The sequence below is a fragment of the Myxine glutinosa genome, chromosome 10 (genome assembly GCF_964187855.1).
Source record: "Myxine glutinosa chromosome 10, kmMyxGlut1.1, whole genome shotgun sequence".
Classification (NCBI taxonomy): Eukaryota; Metazoa; Chordata; class Myxini; order Myxiniformes; family Myxinidae; genus Myxine; species Myxine glutinosa.
The window spans coordinates 33,092,893-33,110,493 of NC_136270.1; the positions used below are offsets into that span (position 1 = coordinate 33,092,893).

Sequence of the window (17,601 nt, forward strand, 5' to 3'; positions counted from 1 at the left end):
AGATTAGAAGTTGGTACTTCGTTTATTTTTCAAGATATTCTGCTCGCAAGGTTGACATACATGGCATCAGACATACATGGCGGCGGCCATCTTGGATTTTGACGTGGGTTGCACCTGCACACCAAATTCGAATGCGGTCCTTGGCTCACGCACGCACGCATGCATGCATGGACACACGGACGGAGGGGAAAACCATAGTCCCCCTTTCGCTCTGCGGTGCGACGGGGGACAATTAACAGCCTACTTGGAGCAGCAAATGTTTGTTTTTTTTCAAACCATTATCCATCAAGTCGACATACCTGGTAGGATGGCCTAGAGGTAAACACGGTCATCTCTAAGGTGTCGAACCTGGGTTTGAATCTTGGCCTAGCTATAAACCGTCATCCCATTGTTGCACAGGAAGGGCGATTTATCATTATCTGTGCGGTCTTCAGGTGGATCTAAAGTGGAGGTTCAGTCTGCCAGCATTAGTTAGTGCACCTTAATGATCACGTGGGGTCATTATTGAAGAGTAGGTGAGCTATCACCAGCATCAACAAATTCCTGTCCGAACCAGCAAGTGGAATTGCATCAGCAGCACGATCGTGCACTCAACCAATGATGCTGCACTGCAGCCTTGTGCTGTATAAGAAAGAAGAATACAAACATCAAGGGTTCTGCATCCAGCCGTTTTCTCACGTCGACACAAAAACCAAATTGTTCCGCATCATCCGAGTTCTTTGAAATAATCTTCTGCAGCCAGAGAAGCAAGACAGCTCAATGGCCCAAATTTTTCACCTCCACATGCATGCATAATGAGTGAATCAAAATATTAATTGCTACCCAAGATGCCCTTGAAGGTCTAATATTGTAATGATTGGTATATTTTTGTAGTGGTGGGAGAGGGGGGATTACATTATTCGAGGAAATTGCTGGCATATTGAAAAAGACCGATTGGGGGAATGATGTTTACATTTTCTTCCAGCAAATTCGAAACAGTTGGATGAGCAAGGCCCACCATCGCCCTTGATGAGTCTGAACACTGTTGAGCCATCACTCCAAGACCCCTGTGCAATCGTCTCCCCCACGCACAGCGATGCTTTTTTGATGGATGCGACGCCAAACCTGCAGAAGCTCGAGGAAATGCTATTCAACCTCCAGGCAGACGAGGGTAATGCAAACTCAGGTTACCCTGGCTAATCCCTGAACATTATTTGCCGTCAACCATGGCACAAGTCTCATACAATTCTTCTTCTTTTAACTGTCATTTTTGTTTATTTAAAGCAGGACCATACATTTCTATGAAAGTTGTGCTCCAAATAATTTGTTTTCTTTTAAAGAACACAGAAAAGGCATGCTTTAAAATGTTGACATTAGTTTGCTTAGGGCCATTACATTTTCTTTTCTTTTGGGAATTAGTTAAACGCTGTGCGTTGCTCTCCTACATTTGCACTTCAGATGGAGAAACCTCAGTTTACCACATAACAAAATGACAAATACCGCATTCCTTCGCGTTCTGAAGTAACTCGCACTACCTCCACAAAACTGCTATATTAGAATGTATAATAGTTTCCTTCAGTATCACTGTCTGGAGTGACATGCAGAACAATAGTAGGAAATGCCAAATGTTAATGCCTTTTGCTTCCCCTTTCTGCAGACTTGTGCCTGCATCGACAAGCTGTACGTTTGTGTGCAACTTGCCATTTCTCTTTGAGAAATAATAATACTTCTCTTATAGAGTCAGAGGAACATAACTTATATGTAAGTTACCAAGCAGTGTCGCGGGTAGGATAAAACGTGAACCAATAATCAGTGCTGAGAACTACTGCAGGGACTGATAGACAGTAAGGCACAAAAGTAGGCCAAACTGTGCAAGTCTTAAGCAGAGAGATCTTTGTGCCAAGAAGATGGAAAAAATAAAAAATAAATGAAGGACTTGTCAGGTTGAGATTTCATCTGAACTAGGGTATTTTTTAAAAGGTGCAACAACCGAACTACGGATGTATTTTTATGCCTTTTTGTAATCCAGTTATGGGTTCGTTTCATTACACAACTACAATAAAAAATAAATGCAATGTCTGTTGGAAAAGTAAAGTTTAATGTCAGATGCACCCAAAAGTGCATCGGTTACGAATGTCCAAGTCCACACTCAAGTTGTTCAAGGCAAGGTTTAAGCATGGTAAAAGGCTTGTTGTGATTTAAAAGTACACCTGATTGATACTCTTTCCATTTGCCCAATTTAAAATAACAAACCATAATTTCCGGTTCACTGAGCCAGACAACGCACATTGTGCAGTGCAACAGCCCATCCCCTGATTATGGTGGTAAAAAAAGAAGAAGAATGCCTCCGGCCTTTTGCTGTGGAGGCACGAATATGACAAAATGAAGATAAAATGGTAGAGGGGGGAGGGTGGGGCTCACTTTTTACCCCTTTTTTCAGATGCAACATTGAGTGCCTATAATCCAGACAGACAGCTACATTTGAAATAAATATGTATTGACATTTCCACATGTACATCACCCATAGATTATCCAAGAAAAATATGTACACTCAATTGGACTTCAATAAAGCCTCAAGTTATCGCTACTCAAATCTCAACAAAAAATGAGACCCAGAACTGCCTTGCTTGGTATACGTAACCATGCCCGTGCAGCTAAACGGACAAAGTAGTGTTGCAAACCGATCGATGTTTTGGGTACATCACATCGATCCTTTTGAAATGCACCCCGGAATGCACTTTTGAAATGAAATGCAAACATTCCAGGTTTATACAATTTGCACAAGTCCAAAATGAACTGCCTTTCAAACATGATCATTGTTTCAGGCTTTCACGTAAATATTTCGTCATTCGACAGGTCACTCTGAGGCAATTATGGCTTAATGACTCGTAAAAGCCAAATAAGTGTAAAATTAAGTCAGGTAGATCGGCGACAACGGTAGACCAAAACTGCTACTGCTACAAGAGCGAGTCCAGCTGGCACGATGACGTAGAGTGCAGATCTGAAAAAGAGAACGACAACAGAACTTGCATCAGCTCGGTTTTGTATATGGTTATTGTCAGTGTGATACTTTCCCTGGTTCCTTACACCTCGTGACATTAAACATTCATGGAAGATCAACATGCTGTGCTTTTCTCCATAGCAAGTGAACTACAAGGAGAACGCCAAATTAGTCACGCTGCTTTTACTTTTTTTTTAACGTTATGGTGTAAACTGTAAATGATCACAAAGTCAAATGTATATTTTCTAATTTGGACTCTATGTAGCACTTCTCCGCACTGTGTGTGGTCGCAATGAGGATCGTCATCCTTTCTGGGATGTAAAACGGATGAGCATACCAGACCGTGCGTCAGCAGGCTGTCCACTCACCACTGGCGCTGTTATGAACAAGCCTTTTCAAAATGGGCGTATCACAATTCTATAACTTGCAACAGTCAGCAATAACCAGGTTGACAGTGCATCCCTGTCACTGAATGTCTTGATGGAGGGGAGTAAGGGGGGTATTTCTTCCTCCATGACAATGTTGTACCACTTGCAAAATGCAATGTTCGTGTACTGTTTGTTAGTCATGAGAGTGGGAAGTTTTAACTCGCCTGTCATCTTCAGGGATGAGAAGAATAGCCTAGATCTACGCGCACTCGCCTCTGAGCTTCCAGCCTGGGGTTAAAATCCCAGACCCAGCTACAAACTGTCATCCTGGCATTTCGCAGGTGGGGTGAGGGTGGCATCAATGTGTGCCATCCCCGGGATTGCTGTTAAGCTGGATGCCCTCCCTATCTGCGAGCGCGAGTTGGTTGATGAACATCGCACGGTGTCCTTCATGAGTAGGCGAGCTATTGCCGGCATCCTGGCTAATTTCCAAATTCCTGCACCCTCAGTCGAATATCATGCAATAGAGTGGAGACCATCGAGGATAGATGTAGCATTAAGTTTATCATGGTTTTCTCCCAACCTATTGACGTTATTTAGATTTTACAAATTAATTTTTTAATTGAGGAAGGAAAATAGTGGTTTAGGCTCTTTATGAAGACACTAATGAAGCTGTTGCCTAAACTTATTTAAAGTCTCCTGAAAGCAAAGCTGGCCTCAAAAGCCAGGCACAGGTGTCCTGTTGATAAAAGCTTTCGTTGGGCAATTTGAGTTTGTTTATAGCTCAATGGAGTGCTACTCTCACCTTTGGGCACGCACCCCGACATCACATCTGTCTCCTGCATTGTGCAGAATCTGAAACTCAGTTATTGGAACCGCCCATGTCATACTTTTACGGCTTTATTTTAAAGGATAGATAGTTTGCTACTGTGTGATTAAATCAACTTTTCCTTTGACTTTCCTTTCATACTAAAAAATAATAATTGGCTGGAATAGATGAGCAAGAATGTATCGATTGGTTACCTGCCACACAGATTTTTGAACCAGGATCCTTCGTTTTGACCAGTTTCCTGAAAAGCAATGGTTAACTTTTTTAGTAATGTGGCCTATTCAACATCTACCTTTTCAAATGAGGTTAATGCAGTGTGGAATTTGAATTATGAAAATTGATTATTGGCAACAGTACGCTTTCAAGGTGGAAATTGCATGCAATGGCAAGTGCTGATGGAGCCAAATTTAAACGTCATTTTATTCCACACATTCTCTCGTTGTGGATTTATCAATTCCACAAAGAAAACATTTTTTGAGCACAATTGCTTCCATCCCCAAAATGATCCTCATAATGTCCAACTTTATCAATGATGGCATCTGATGGATAAGTGAATGAGGGAGGGCTCTGGAAGATAAATGATTGTTTTTGCACAAGAATCACGAAATGTATGGAAATAATACAAACTTATAACAAGACATTACCTCATCTTGTAGTCCTGCCAAGTCATCCTGGTAAAGATAAACAGAAGAGATTAATTTAATAACTCTATCTCTGCCCACACCCTCCCAATCATAAATAAATTATAGTGATGTCAGCATCATTGTGCCCAAAAAAAATAATTGGGCACAGAGACCTCTTCAGTTTTGTGTATTTGCCGAAGTGATCATACTTGGCGCATAAGCCCATTTACTGATTATGGGCCCACGGAAGGGGGGAGAGAGGATAAATTAGGAAAACTGAGGATGGGAGGAACAATACAAGTAATGGGATTAAAGGGCAATGCAAGGAACAAATGGTAAAGAGATAATGCCCAAGGGGAGGGGAAGGGATGGGATACCCGGCGCTGCCCATTTGGTGAGCTTTGCCCGGCGATGGTTTTGGGACAGGTTGGACATTGAAAAGCTATGGAGTTATTGGCCTCATGGTCGTTACCTTTTGCCTGGGGGCTGGCGGCAGCAAGGCCTCACCCCATATCCCAATATACACTTTATGGCAACCTTTGGTGGCCTTAAACAGATGTCAAGGCCAACATGTGGTACCTAGCTTAAAACCTTGCACAAGTTCTGAAATACCGACACAGAAATTGGGGCCTCCAGCTGCTGCGGTCCAGCCATGAAAGAGTAATGTACAAACGCACAAACATGTGAAAATATTTACAAGATTCCAATGCGTAAAATGTGCAGGAACCCCTACGAATTTTTTTTTTCCTATGCAGCGCTGGGTACCCCATCCAAGATGGATCAACCGATCAAGATGAGGTTATTTGGACTTTAGTAAACCATCAAGAAGAGGTTTAAAGCTGTAGCAAAAATGAACCCAAGAGTGCACCATGGCAATGATGGGCTGAATGGCCTGATTTCCTTGTTTGGGATCAGTTTCTTGATTTTTGGACATAAACACAGAAAATTAATTCCCTTGAGGCGGGAAAGGGGGTGGAGAGGGGTGTACCCATAACCTGATCATGGGTACCGCCAGCATGAATGCAAAATCTGGTGGAGATTGGTTGGCCCAGTGGGGTTTTTTTTCCTACGATTTTTGGATGTATAAACGTGGATAATTGCCCTCTGGGGAGGAGGGGGGGGAGGGATTCTTTCTTTTATTTGTACTCATGACGTTGACCCTGGGTACCATCAGCACATGTGCAAAATTTGTTATTGATTGGCCCAGCAGTATAGGTGGAAATCACAAGTGGGCTTCCCACCCTCACAGGGGGGGATTAATTTTTTTGTCCATGACCTGACACTGGGTACACCCAGCACCTTTGCAAAATCTGATGGTGATTGGCCCAGCCATTTTATGCCTCTGTCGACGAAGTTGCCAGAGGAATTATGTTTTCAGGTTGTCCGTTCGCCTGTCCGTCCATGACAGGTTCTGATTACCGCAATAACTTGAGAAAGGCTGAAGGGATCCAATTTAAACTTGGTACAGGTATGTATAATGATGTAAACATGAACTGATTAAATTTTGGGGTCAGGTCAGAGGTCAGAAGTCATGTTAAGTAAAATTGTTGCCATGCCAACTTGGGAACAAGTGAAGGGATTTTGAACAAACTTGGTACAAGTTTATATGATGCAAAGATGAACTGATTGGATTATGGCATCAATAGGTCAGAGGTCATGCCAGGTAAAATGTGATAATTAAGAGCTGAATGGATTTAAATCAAACTCAGTCTAAGTTTGTATAATTATGTAATAGTGTGGGCGGCGGCAAATCTGTCCACGTCACTGTCGTGAAGTAAGATGGTTCGATCCGAGGGATGCCCTCCGTTTCCGAAACGTTACTCATGATGCTATTCCGACGGCGACCGCGTGGGGAGGATTTATACACCAGCTATGAGTAAGGATGGGTCATTCCGCTCGTGTCTTCGAGTTGGTAAGATTGTTGGGTCATTCCATGTCAAATCATCAAAGAATCTGCCGTCATCTCTCAGATTTTTGTAAAACTTTGGGAACCAATTGGGACCCATGAAAAACAGCTAGAACTCAAATATTTTTGCTAACAGCCTCTTAATTAGTGAGATACAGGTTAACGAACTTTGGACTAATTAGCGCAATGTCGCGAATTCAAATGGCCATATCTCTAAAAGTATAACACCTAGAGAGCTGGTTTTGGTGTCATTTTAAAGGTATTTTCATGCCCTATAAATTTGTCTGGGCAACATTTTCCTACCTCCAATCACAAAAAAGTTATCACAAAATATAAACTTCAATCGTGAATCCAAAAAAAATGTATCCTTCAAATTTCCTCAAATTCATCCCAGATGTACCTTATGTCAAGAAGCTTCCACATAAGTTTTGTGATGGGCACTCCAATAGTTTCTGAGATATGAGCAATAATGTACATGTACGTATGGCATATAGGTTCGAAAATCAGCATTTGTAATGTATTATACAATCATTCTAACCTAGCCATGACAGGGAACACAGGGAACAACCATCAATTGCTTTGAAGTATCATATACAGTACTTTCATTTTCAACTGGGCCTGAGGGGAATTCTCATCTGGGGAATTCCAACTGGGATTTCCCATGTGGGTAATTCGAGGTGATGCAACTTTCACAGTCTAAGATCCCCAGGGAAAGTCCAAGTTGGCTTAGTGTAATGCTTAGGCCTGCCACCAACAGAAATTGGCAGTTCACTTCTGAAGGAGCTGCAGAAAAATGACGACTGCCAAGGAAAAGTTCATCTTGAAGCAGAAATCCTGCTGCAATCCCTTTGGAGCTCATGAAAAACCAAAGTCGTCTGGCTTGAGAGCTGTTAGCCAAAAAGCCATAGCCGCTCATCCAAACCTCAAACTGCAAAGTGCACAGAAAATCTGTACCCAGTGTCGTAAGAAACTGGCAAAAAGACAACCAGGTGTGGTAGAGACTCAGAGTGAAATACCATTACCAGTGACCAGCAGCGCTATTAGCAGTAGTGAGGACAATGATGGTGGAGGTGAATCACCAATACCAGGCAGTTCAGGGGTTTGAATTTCATTCTCCTGAAATGGAACTGAATACACTGAATGAGTCTTTGGGATTGATTGGAGAATCACCTATTCCAAAAAAGAGACTTGCTGCAGATAAATATGTGAAATCCAAAACCAAGAAAATCGGTGACACTGTGAAGAAAAAATTGGAAATCGCGACAGGATTGCCATCTAACAAACTCCAGGATGCAGGACAGGAGATGATAGAACAACTCAAGCACAAGTTTGAATCAACGACCAAGAAAAGTGAACAAGTGCAGGTGCTGACTGTTCTGCCAAAAAGCTGGACAATTGCTGAGATCACAGAGGAGTTTGATGTGTCAAGCTACATGGCTAGGAAAGCAAAGGCATTGGTCAGAGAACAAGGAATTCTCACCATTCTCAGAGTTGCATGTGTCATGGAACATACCCCAGAGAGGCATGAGGTGGATGTTAAGTTCCTCCATCCACATGGACCATCCCCATCATATACATTTCCGGAACCAGCAGACCCTCTCACTATTGACTACCAGGATGTGCTTACTACTGTTGAACCAACCACTGCAACTGGAAGGACATATTGTATTTCCAAGAAAGAAACAAGTGCTGCTGTTGCTGCATTGAAGAGGAAATTGAAAGCCTAAGTCAGGTTAGTGAACACTGTGTACTTGAACTCACTTATTGATTGTATAATACATTACAAATGCTGATTTTCGAACGTATGTGCCATACGTACATGTACATTATTGCTCATATCTCAGAAACTATTGGAGTGCCCATCACAAAATTTATGTGGAAGCTTCTTGACATCATAAGGTACCTCTGGGATGAATTTGAGGAAATTTGAAGGATACATTTTTTGGGGATTCACAATTGAAGTTTATATTTTGTGATAACTTTTTTGTGGTTGGAGGTAGGAAAATGTTGCCCAGACAAATTCATAGGGCATGAAAATACCTTTAAAATGACACCAAAACCAGCTCTCTAGGTGTTATACTTTTAGAGATATCGCCATTTGAATTCGCGACGTCGCGCTAATTAGTCCAAAGTTCGTTAGTCTGTATCTCACTAATTAAGAGGCTGTTAGCAAAAATATTTGAGTTCTTGCCGTTTTTCATGGGTCCCAATTGGTTCCCAAAGTTTTACAAAAATCAGAGATGATGGCAGATTCTTTGATGATTTGACATGGAATGACCCTGTTGCAAGATCTGTTTTACATTTGCTGACATCTCTGCAATGGCGTAATGGTAATGAAAGTGGCCAGAGATGCTTGCTTGATAGCTTTTATGTTTTCTTTGTAGATCAGTCGCATTCAAGTGAATAAAAGCTCACAGCTTGGAGTTTTGGTGAACCGCCTCGTTTCGTTTCACCACATTTTTATTCACTTGAATTCTACGGTTGGAGCCATGCAGAAGCTGCTCCGCCTGGAGGTATTCTCGGGTGACCCTCAGGCTACGAACGCCGCAGACCAATGGGAATATTGGCACAACTCTTCTGCACTACACCGCAGCGGTTCCGGATCTCACCGAGGCACAGCGGCTATCAGTTTTGACCTGTCACATCAGCCTCCCGGTCAACGGGTACATATCCCATTGTACCACCTACGATGCGGCAGTGGCGATGCTGCGTGGTATATATGTCCGCCTCGTTTCGTTTCACCACAGCTCCCTATTAGAACTGCTGAATGGAGAAGGTGGATCAGACTCCAACGGTTGCGAGAGTGAGATGTGCATGGAAGAAGTTTCGGGAACTGAGTGGCGTGCTGATGTGGAGGGGAATGTCATTGAAGCTGAAGGGAAAGGTGTATGCTGCATGTGTGAGAAGTGTTATGATTTATGGGAGCGAGACATGGGCCATGAACGTAGAGCAGCAACGAAGGCTGGAAAGGGTGGAAATGTGAATGGTTCGGTGGATGTGTGGAATATCCACACATCCACTCGTTTCGACGTCGGAGTGTCATTCTAGTTATTTCTATGATTTTCAGACAAACAAACATCGGGACAGAGAACTTCCTTGTGGAGGGAGGGGGAAGGGCAAGAATTTTGAATGTGCATGGATGGAGGGGAGGTGGCGGCAGTGTTCAAGCATCAAACCCTGCCCACATTCTGAAGGACCTACACCTGAAACCCAGGCCATCTAAGTCATTGTTTGGTCGTGAAAGAATAATGTGTACACACACACACACACACACACACACACACACACACACACACACACACACACACACACACACACACACACACACACACACACACACACACACACACACACACACACACACACACACACACACACACACACACACACACACACACACACACACACACACACACACACACACACACAATGTAGATGGTACAACATTTTAAAGAAGACTTTCTGCATTTGTATCACCACAGGAACAAAGAGCAAAAACTGTCCAATAGAAATGAAGTAGTTAATTATTTTTTTTCAGAAATAGTATGAAATTGAGGAAAATAACAATCTTGTAAATCGAGCTTTGGCCCGACTGCAAGTCATGCCATCAATACGATTAACTGACAAAAACAAAAGCTTGCAACTCACAGGATGAATGTTCGCCATGTAGAACTGGCAGAGCATCCCGCGAGCATCATTAGAGTGGCCAATATCTTCGAAAACCTCTGTGGAATCTCGCCCAGACTGCCCCTTCAAAACGTCTATACCTCCTGGATGCTGCAGATAAAACAATGCATTTGAAACCCGAGGGCACAAGTGCTAACACATAACAAAAAGCATGAGAAATGCAGAATGGTTTGGATATTTAGTTGAAAATTATTGAAGTTGCCCAGCTGGCATCACAGAGTTGAGTGCCTGGTTTTAACAGCATGCATTTTAACGCCATTTTCCCTGCTAGAGTAGGGGTGAGCCTTGCAGGCCCCATGACAATCTTCTCCATTTTGCCCTATTGTCTGCATCTCCCCTTGTTAACCCCCTTGCCCACATTTCTTCTTCCACCACCTTTGGCCAAGTGCTTCTCGGTCTTCCCCGTCCTTTACTTCCTTAAACATTCATGTCCATCACGCTTCTCAACCAGTCACTTTCATCCTTCCTCAACACGTGACCAAGCCATCTCAACCTGTTTCTCTTTACAGCATCCATCACAGGCTCTATTCCCATCAGCTTCCGCAATTCATCATTTGTCTTCCTCTCTCTCAACGATACTCCACACATCCACTGAACCATTCGCATTTCCACCCTTTCCAGCCTTCGTTGCTGCTCTACGTTCATGACCCATGTCTCGCTCCCATAAATCATAACTTCTCACACATGCAGCATACACCTTTCCCTTCAAAGACACTCCCCTCCTCGTCAGCACGCCACTCAGTTCCCGAAACTTCTTCCATGCACATCTCACTCTCGCAACCGTTGGAGTCTGATCCACCTTCTCCATTCAGCAGGTCTCATCGGTACCAAAATGTTTTCACACCTTCCAGCTTCACGCAGTCTCCAAGATCCAACTCAACATTTCCTCCATCTGCAGCTCCCTCTGTGCACACCTTACACTTGAATGTAGCTGCCACACTGGTTAATGACCCTCAGACCACTACATTTTTGATGAACCCACTCAGCGCACATTGTACATTGAATGGAGTTCACGCCGACACCCTTCCTGCACACAGCACATGCCCACTTCCCAGTTCTTTCCACCTCACCACTTGCCATCACCTTCGTTTTTCCAATATTCACCTTCAGACCTTTTGTCTCCATACATTCCATCCACTTGTTCATATTCTCCTTCAGTCCATCCATACTTTCTGCAATCAACACCAGATCATCTGCATACAACAAGTCCCATGGTAAACTCTCCTTTATGTTCCGAGCCAGCACCTCCATCACAGCTACAAATAGTAGTGGACTTAGTACCGACCCCTGATGCACTCCCACCTTCACCTCAAACTCACCACTGTTCCCATCCTTCGTCCTTATCGTTGTGCGCGCTCTCTCGTACATTGCCATCACTACTCTGATGAACCATTCCTCCGCTCCGAACTTCCTCAATGCCCATGTCATGACTTCGCGTGGAAGCCTATCGAATGCTTTCTCCAGATCAACAAACCCAAGAAACAACTTTTTCCTCTTCTCCATGTACTTCTGCAACTGCCTTACAATAAAAAGCGTGTCTGTCGTTCCTCTTCCTGGCATAAATCCAAACTGCATTTCGTCGATCTTCACTTTCTTCCTTATCCTCTTCTCCAACACCCTTTCCAATACCTTCATTCCATGCTCCAATAACTTTAACGCTCTTATGAGCCACAGTCCAGAGGGTCACCTTTCCCCTTGTATAGAGGGACGAGGGTACTCAGTTCCCAATCCACTGGAATGCGGCCTTCTTTCACCACCAGATTACAGATCTCTGTCATTCTCTTCACACCCCAAGTTTCAAGCCTGGTTTTAACAAGGAGAATAGCTTTGTAGTACATACATGTCCCCTATTGGTCCCAATGAATGCTCTTGTTCCAAGCACTCAGCAATTGAGTCATATACAGCAGGACAAATAATAGCACAGGTAGTGTGAAAAGTACCATAAAAGCTTTTGCCCATGACAGATTTATTCAGAGATTTATAGCGAGAGGGACTGTGACAAGAGTGACAAGAGCATTTAAATTATCTGTGTCCTTGGTCCAGGACATGGAATCTCAGATTCAATGCTGAGAGGTGTCGTCTTGTACATCCATACACGTGTCCATTTTGTCTACTCCATTGGTGGAGTTTCTCAAGGAGGTCAAAAGCAGAAAGACTTGGGTACAACTTTTAATGCTGAACAACTCAACATGGTCGTGTTGCAACTATTGTTTTAAAAAAAAACTATATATAGAACAGCACTTTGCATAGTGCATACCTCAGCCAGGCTCAACAGTTTACATTTTGGATCCCACTGATGGGCCAAATCTGGATCCGGACTTGAACCAAAATAGAGTCGGATTGTTCCCGTCACCTACCCAACTCGTCCATCAATTATCAGAATCCAACCATAGCATTTTTAAATATCGTGCTGTATATCGTTTTTGGCCTATTTCTAAATTGTGTAGAAAAAAAAGAACCACCTTTGGAGGCCATTTTACCTCGCAGAGCAGGGGTTGGCCTTTTTTTGGCACCGTGGTCCCCTTTTTGAAGCAATGTTTTACAGCCGGATGCTCTTCCTGCCATAAACCATGTTAGTTGCCTCTTGCAACACACGGAGTTACCAGTGAACTGGTACTCGATTTGCCAACCTCAGAAGGATGACAGGCTGAGTCAACCCCCTGGCATCAATTCAGCGATTGCCCGGGATTCGAACCCAGGATCCTAGGATCCCAGGTCGGCACCCTAACCGCTAGGCCAACACCAGGCTCTAAATTGTGTAGAATCTATTTTTAAAAACCAAAAAGGAACCGAGTAGCCAGATCTGAATCTTCACCAAAATCTCATCAACTGGTCCTTGTCACACACTCAACCTGTCCACAAAGTTTCATCCAAATCCGTGTACAACCTTTTGAGATATCCTGCTCACAGACAAACCTGTGAAAACATAACCTGCGTCCACCTTCAGTGGCTGAAGTAATAAATAAAAAGGAATGATAAAAAGATGCTTCACACTTTTACAGGATTGACCAAAGAAAGAAGCCGAAACTTTGTACAAGTCTATAGTTCATCCAGGTGTATAGTTTGCCAGTCCCACCTGAAGCCCATGGTTTAAAAAGACAATTATTATTGTTCAGAGATCATCGTGTTGGATGGAAATTGTTGAAGGAGAGCAAATACCGATCTGACCGAAATGTACAAATATCTTCATTATGGCTACAACCGATATCCGAGTGACCTTTCCTTGACGGTTCCAGTTAGATTGAGAGGGCACTCAATGAAGCAGACTCGTAACACTTGTACAACCATTGAAGAACTATTACTTCCACGGATCGTGCCATGCAACCGTGGAATAGCCTCTTGGATCACGCAGTGACTGCATCTGTGGGATCCTTCAAGAGACGGACAGCAGCTCCATGGAGGACAAGCTGCTCATTGACGAAGTATAGCAAGTACAACCCCAATTTATACAAGCACAGGTACCCAATGTTGCCGGGCAACACCAGGTCCCTTCTCCCACCCGCTTTGCCTCCTCCCACCCCACCCCCTCTGCCTCTGCCTCCTCCTACCCCACCCCCTCTGCCTCATCCTACCCCACCCCCTCTGCCTCCTCCCACCCCACCACCTCTGCCTCTGCCTCCTCCCACCCCACCCCCTTGCCCCCTCCCACCCCGCCCCCTCCTCCTCCTACCCCGCCCCCTCCTCCTCCTACCCCGCCCCTCTGCCTCCTCCCACCCCGCCCCCTCTGCCTCCTCCCACCCCGCCCCCTCTGCCTCCTCCCACCCCACCCCCTCTGTCTCTGCCTCCTCCCACCCCACCCCCTCTGCCTCCTCCCACCCCGCCCCTCTACCTCCTCCCACCCCGCCCCTCTACCTCCTCCCACCCCGCCCCTCTACCTCCTCCCACCCCGCCCCTCTACCTCTTCCCACCCCGCCCCTCTACCTCTTCCCACCCCGCCCCTCTACCTCTGCCTCCTCCCACCCCTCCCTCTGCCTCCTCCCACCCCACCCCGCCCCTCTGCCTGTGAATTAACACTATACCGTATAGTATTAGTAGTACAGGTGACTGAACGCACGAACGCACACAAAGATTTATTTTACTGCTCAGTCTGATGTGTGTGTATATATAGCCTATGTACATATATACAGTATATGTATATTCATATTCATATATATATATATATATATATATATATACGTATAGGCCTATGTATATATAGATACTTGGCTTACTCTGACGATAAGTTAATGCTCGAAACGTGTCACACTACCTTTGCCATGGTGGTGAACATACTCGATCAACTCGAAGTGAAGATCCACAGTTTATGCGAAGACCATAAACATTTGTGACAGCTTTTGTTGAACCTTAAACCCTGTTGAAATTAAATAATAAAACAACGTGTGAGGCGCTGAACCTCTAAGGATTACAGGGGAGAGACAACAAGGCGATAATCCTTCCTGCTAAGGTGCAAACACAAGTCAAATAAAGAAAATATAAGAGAACACCGAACAGAACGCTGAAGAAAAAATACTTATTCATCGGCAATCAGCTTGCGGCGAACTAGCAACGAATTAATTAAACGACTCACGGAATGAAACGTTGTCACGTCGTACACTTTCCCGTGGATGATAACACATATCCTATCTTTTCCACAAATCTTTTTCACGTCCGCTAAGCGCAAAACCCGCTCAGACCCGGAATCAAGCACGTCGCCACAGGCCGACGCCATGAAGCAAATCTTGATTCATGACAAAAAAAACAACAAATACTTCAAGGTACGGTTTGTCTTACGTGAATTTTTAATTAACCGACTTACAAAGCTGTTTTGCTATAGATAAATTATATATCATGCGCTTTAAATTATTAACTTGGCAGTGAATGCTGACAAACATGCAATGAAGCAAACTTTGTAAATACACCGCTTAAATGCTGCTTCTGATATCTGATTTGCTCAAAAAGGATTTTGTGTCAGTTGTTGTCATGGAGTTATAACCGTGGTTGTTGTATCTATGCATGCCCAATAATTACACATATGAGCGTTCACATTGGATTACACAACACGAATGGAGAGTACGCCAATGACGACATTTATTGTATATATTTCGTCTTCGTGTATGCAAATGTAATATATTGAGATACTTTTTTTTAAAGTGAGAAGAAAGTAATAAATCTGAATGGGTTCACGGTTTCAACAACAATGTAACAATAAAAAATAATAATGGAGAGGGATGGTAGGGAGGGAGTAATTTGTGGGCGCATTTGAAAGGGGTGAATGATTGAAAAGCAATAAATAAATAAGTGGTGGGCGGGGTAATTTGAAATTCGTTTATATTCTCTGTGTGGAATTTGCGTAATAATAATAATAAAAAAATTGGTCTGCTTATTAACTCATGCTTTTGGGGATCGTGTCCGGCGACGCATTAACCGTGTGTTCAACTCAAGTATAATTAGGTAGGTGTCGTGAGTAGAATTTTGCAAACATATGTTACCGTCAAGCGTGTGAATTTCGCCGTTTCGCGCCTTTTCTTCTCAGTTGGACATGTCATGTTATAATTTATATTGGCATTCGCCACAGGGTAAATTAGTACAGTATTCATTTAACATTACTTCATAAATCATTCCGTGTTATATTTTGTCATCGATATACGATTTGGAACTTTAGTCGCTTGTTTTGCTCTTGGTATAATTGCATGTAATATTCATGAATTGTTTTATGAATATTTCTTCAGGAATGTATATATATATATATATCAATATGTCTGTCTTGTCACTGAACGACTACCTCGAACTTTTCTGAAATCGTACCAAACCTCTGGTATGTATGTACCTATCTCTCCCATGTGTATGTCCAAAGGGTATTTTTGTTTTTTTGAAATTTATTTTGAAGAAATTTATTTATTTTTTTTTACTTAAATCTTCAACTTCAATTGTTTATAAAATGTAATATCACGTATATTTATACAAATACATTTGTGCAAAATAATTGATTGTATTGTTGCGAATATGGAATTTGGCCTCCATATCCACTTGTAAATATTCCCCTATTTTCTCCAATACTCCCCAACTTTCCCCAATCCCCCATTCCCTAGTCCCATTGCATGTAAATAACAATCAGTAGAGCCGACCTTCCCCTTATTCCCCCATTAAATGTCGTGCCCAGGTCCACCGCACCACACGTAGACAACTTTCGGACATCTTCCTAGCTATTCTTATTCTATGTCAGTTAAGGCCTCGTCTCCATTAATTATGACTCTTCGTTGCACCAGAATGTGATTATATGGCATCAGTAGTGAGTTTAGGACCTTTCCCATACCTCCTCCCATCTTCTTCCCCAAACAACAACTACAACAACAATTACAACTACAACTACGACTACAACAACAGAGGGGCGGGGAGTGTGCGTCCTCACACCGGCTCGGTTACCCGCCATGACCATGCGCTCCACGGCGTTACCCCGAAGGGGCTGGCTGTCAGCTCCTCGTCAGGGGCGGAGCCAGTAACCCCCCCACGCACCCAATGAGAAGCAACGTGCCGATTCCATCTGGGGCGGAGCTAACGAGCCGAGGGCGTGTCACTCCCCGCCGGATATACGCGGCCCCGCGCCGGATGTGACGTCAGATGCGCCTCAGCTTGGAGAGAGAAGCCACCGCCACCCCCAGCGCGACGATACCTCCCCGCATCTTTGGACCGGACCGGACCGTACTGTACCCTGCCCCGAGCCCAGGAGGACCTGGAGCCATCGATACCCGCTTTCCTGTCATCAACCCCCGTGTGAGTCAGCCGTTGTCCCGTTTGTCTGTCGTCTGTCCGGGGTTAATATAAGAGTGTGTCTAAGTGCCTGTCTTTCTGTGATTATACCTCTAGCCCCTGTAATCTGACCTTTCCGTACGAATATAATCTCCTCCGGAGGTCTTGAGAATTGAAACATTGGTGTCGTATTGTGTTATTGTAATCCAGCCGGGTGTCTTCTTTTTCTTATTGAGCCAGCATCGCGCGACTAGTCAACGTTCGGGCACAATCGGGTAACTTGTGCAGACGTGGTCATACCATAAAACCGCTCGGTAAATAACATCCAAGCCACGTCTGTAACAATTGGTGTCTGGGAGTGAGATTCGAGGCCCGACCAAATTTTTTAAAAAAAACGAATAGAGGAAAAAAAAAAAAAATTTGGTCAAAATTTGGAGCGGCCGAAATTTGGATTTGTTTTACGAAACTCGAATTTTGCAAGT

At 43.7% G+C, this 17,601-nt stretch overlaps 3 protein-coding genes across 5 annotated transcripts in view; 2 read left to right on the plus strand and 1 right to left on the minus strand.

Annotated features, from left to right (window-relative positions):
• Positions 1-3,099, plus strand: part of LOC137434440 (uncharacterized) — a 68,108-nt gene extending 65,009 nt beyond the window's left edge. For both annotated transcript variants that reach the window (XM_068127428.2, XM_068127429.2), the window contains exon 14: positions 965-3,099. In XM_068127428.2, coding sequence (XP_067983529.2) covers positions 965-1,179 — 215 coding nt within the window. In that variant the 3' untranslated portion in view covers positions 1,180-3,099. The remainder of the gene's footprint in view (positions 1-964) is intronic.
• LOC137434441 (cytochrome b5-like) lies at positions 2,057-15,151 on the minus strand. 2 transcript variants are annotated; one of them, XM_068127433.2, is made up of 6 exons: positions 14,961-15,151; positions 14,643-14,744; positions 10,355-10,483; positions 4,822-4,848; positions 4,372-4,418; positions 2,057-2,980 (listed from the first exon to the last, which is right to left on the minus strand). In XM_068127433.2, exons 2-6 carry the CDS (start codon positions 14,661-14,663, stop codon positions 2,896-2,898), a joined length of 309 nt encoding a protein of 102 aa, XP_067983534.1. In that variant the 5' UTR covers positions 14,664-14,744; positions 14,961-15,151; the 3' UTR covers positions 2,057-2,895. The 2 variants fall into 2 exon arrangements, with proteins under 2 accessions (XP_067983534.1, XP_067983532.1); XM_068127431.2 differs by lacking the exon at positions 14,643-14,744 and having other exon boundaries at positions 14,961-15,139.
• Positions 15,152-15,765: 614 nt separating this feature from the next.
• The window catches only part of C10H18orf63 (chromosome 10 C18orf63 homolog), a 135,962-nt gene continuing 134,126 nt past the window's right edge, over positions 15,766-17,601 (plus strand). Inside the window, exon 1 of the mRNA XM_068127436.2 lies at positions 15,766-15,823. The gene's annotated coding sequence lies outside the window, so the exon portion shown is untranslated. The remainder of the gene's footprint in view (positions 15,824-17,601) is intronic.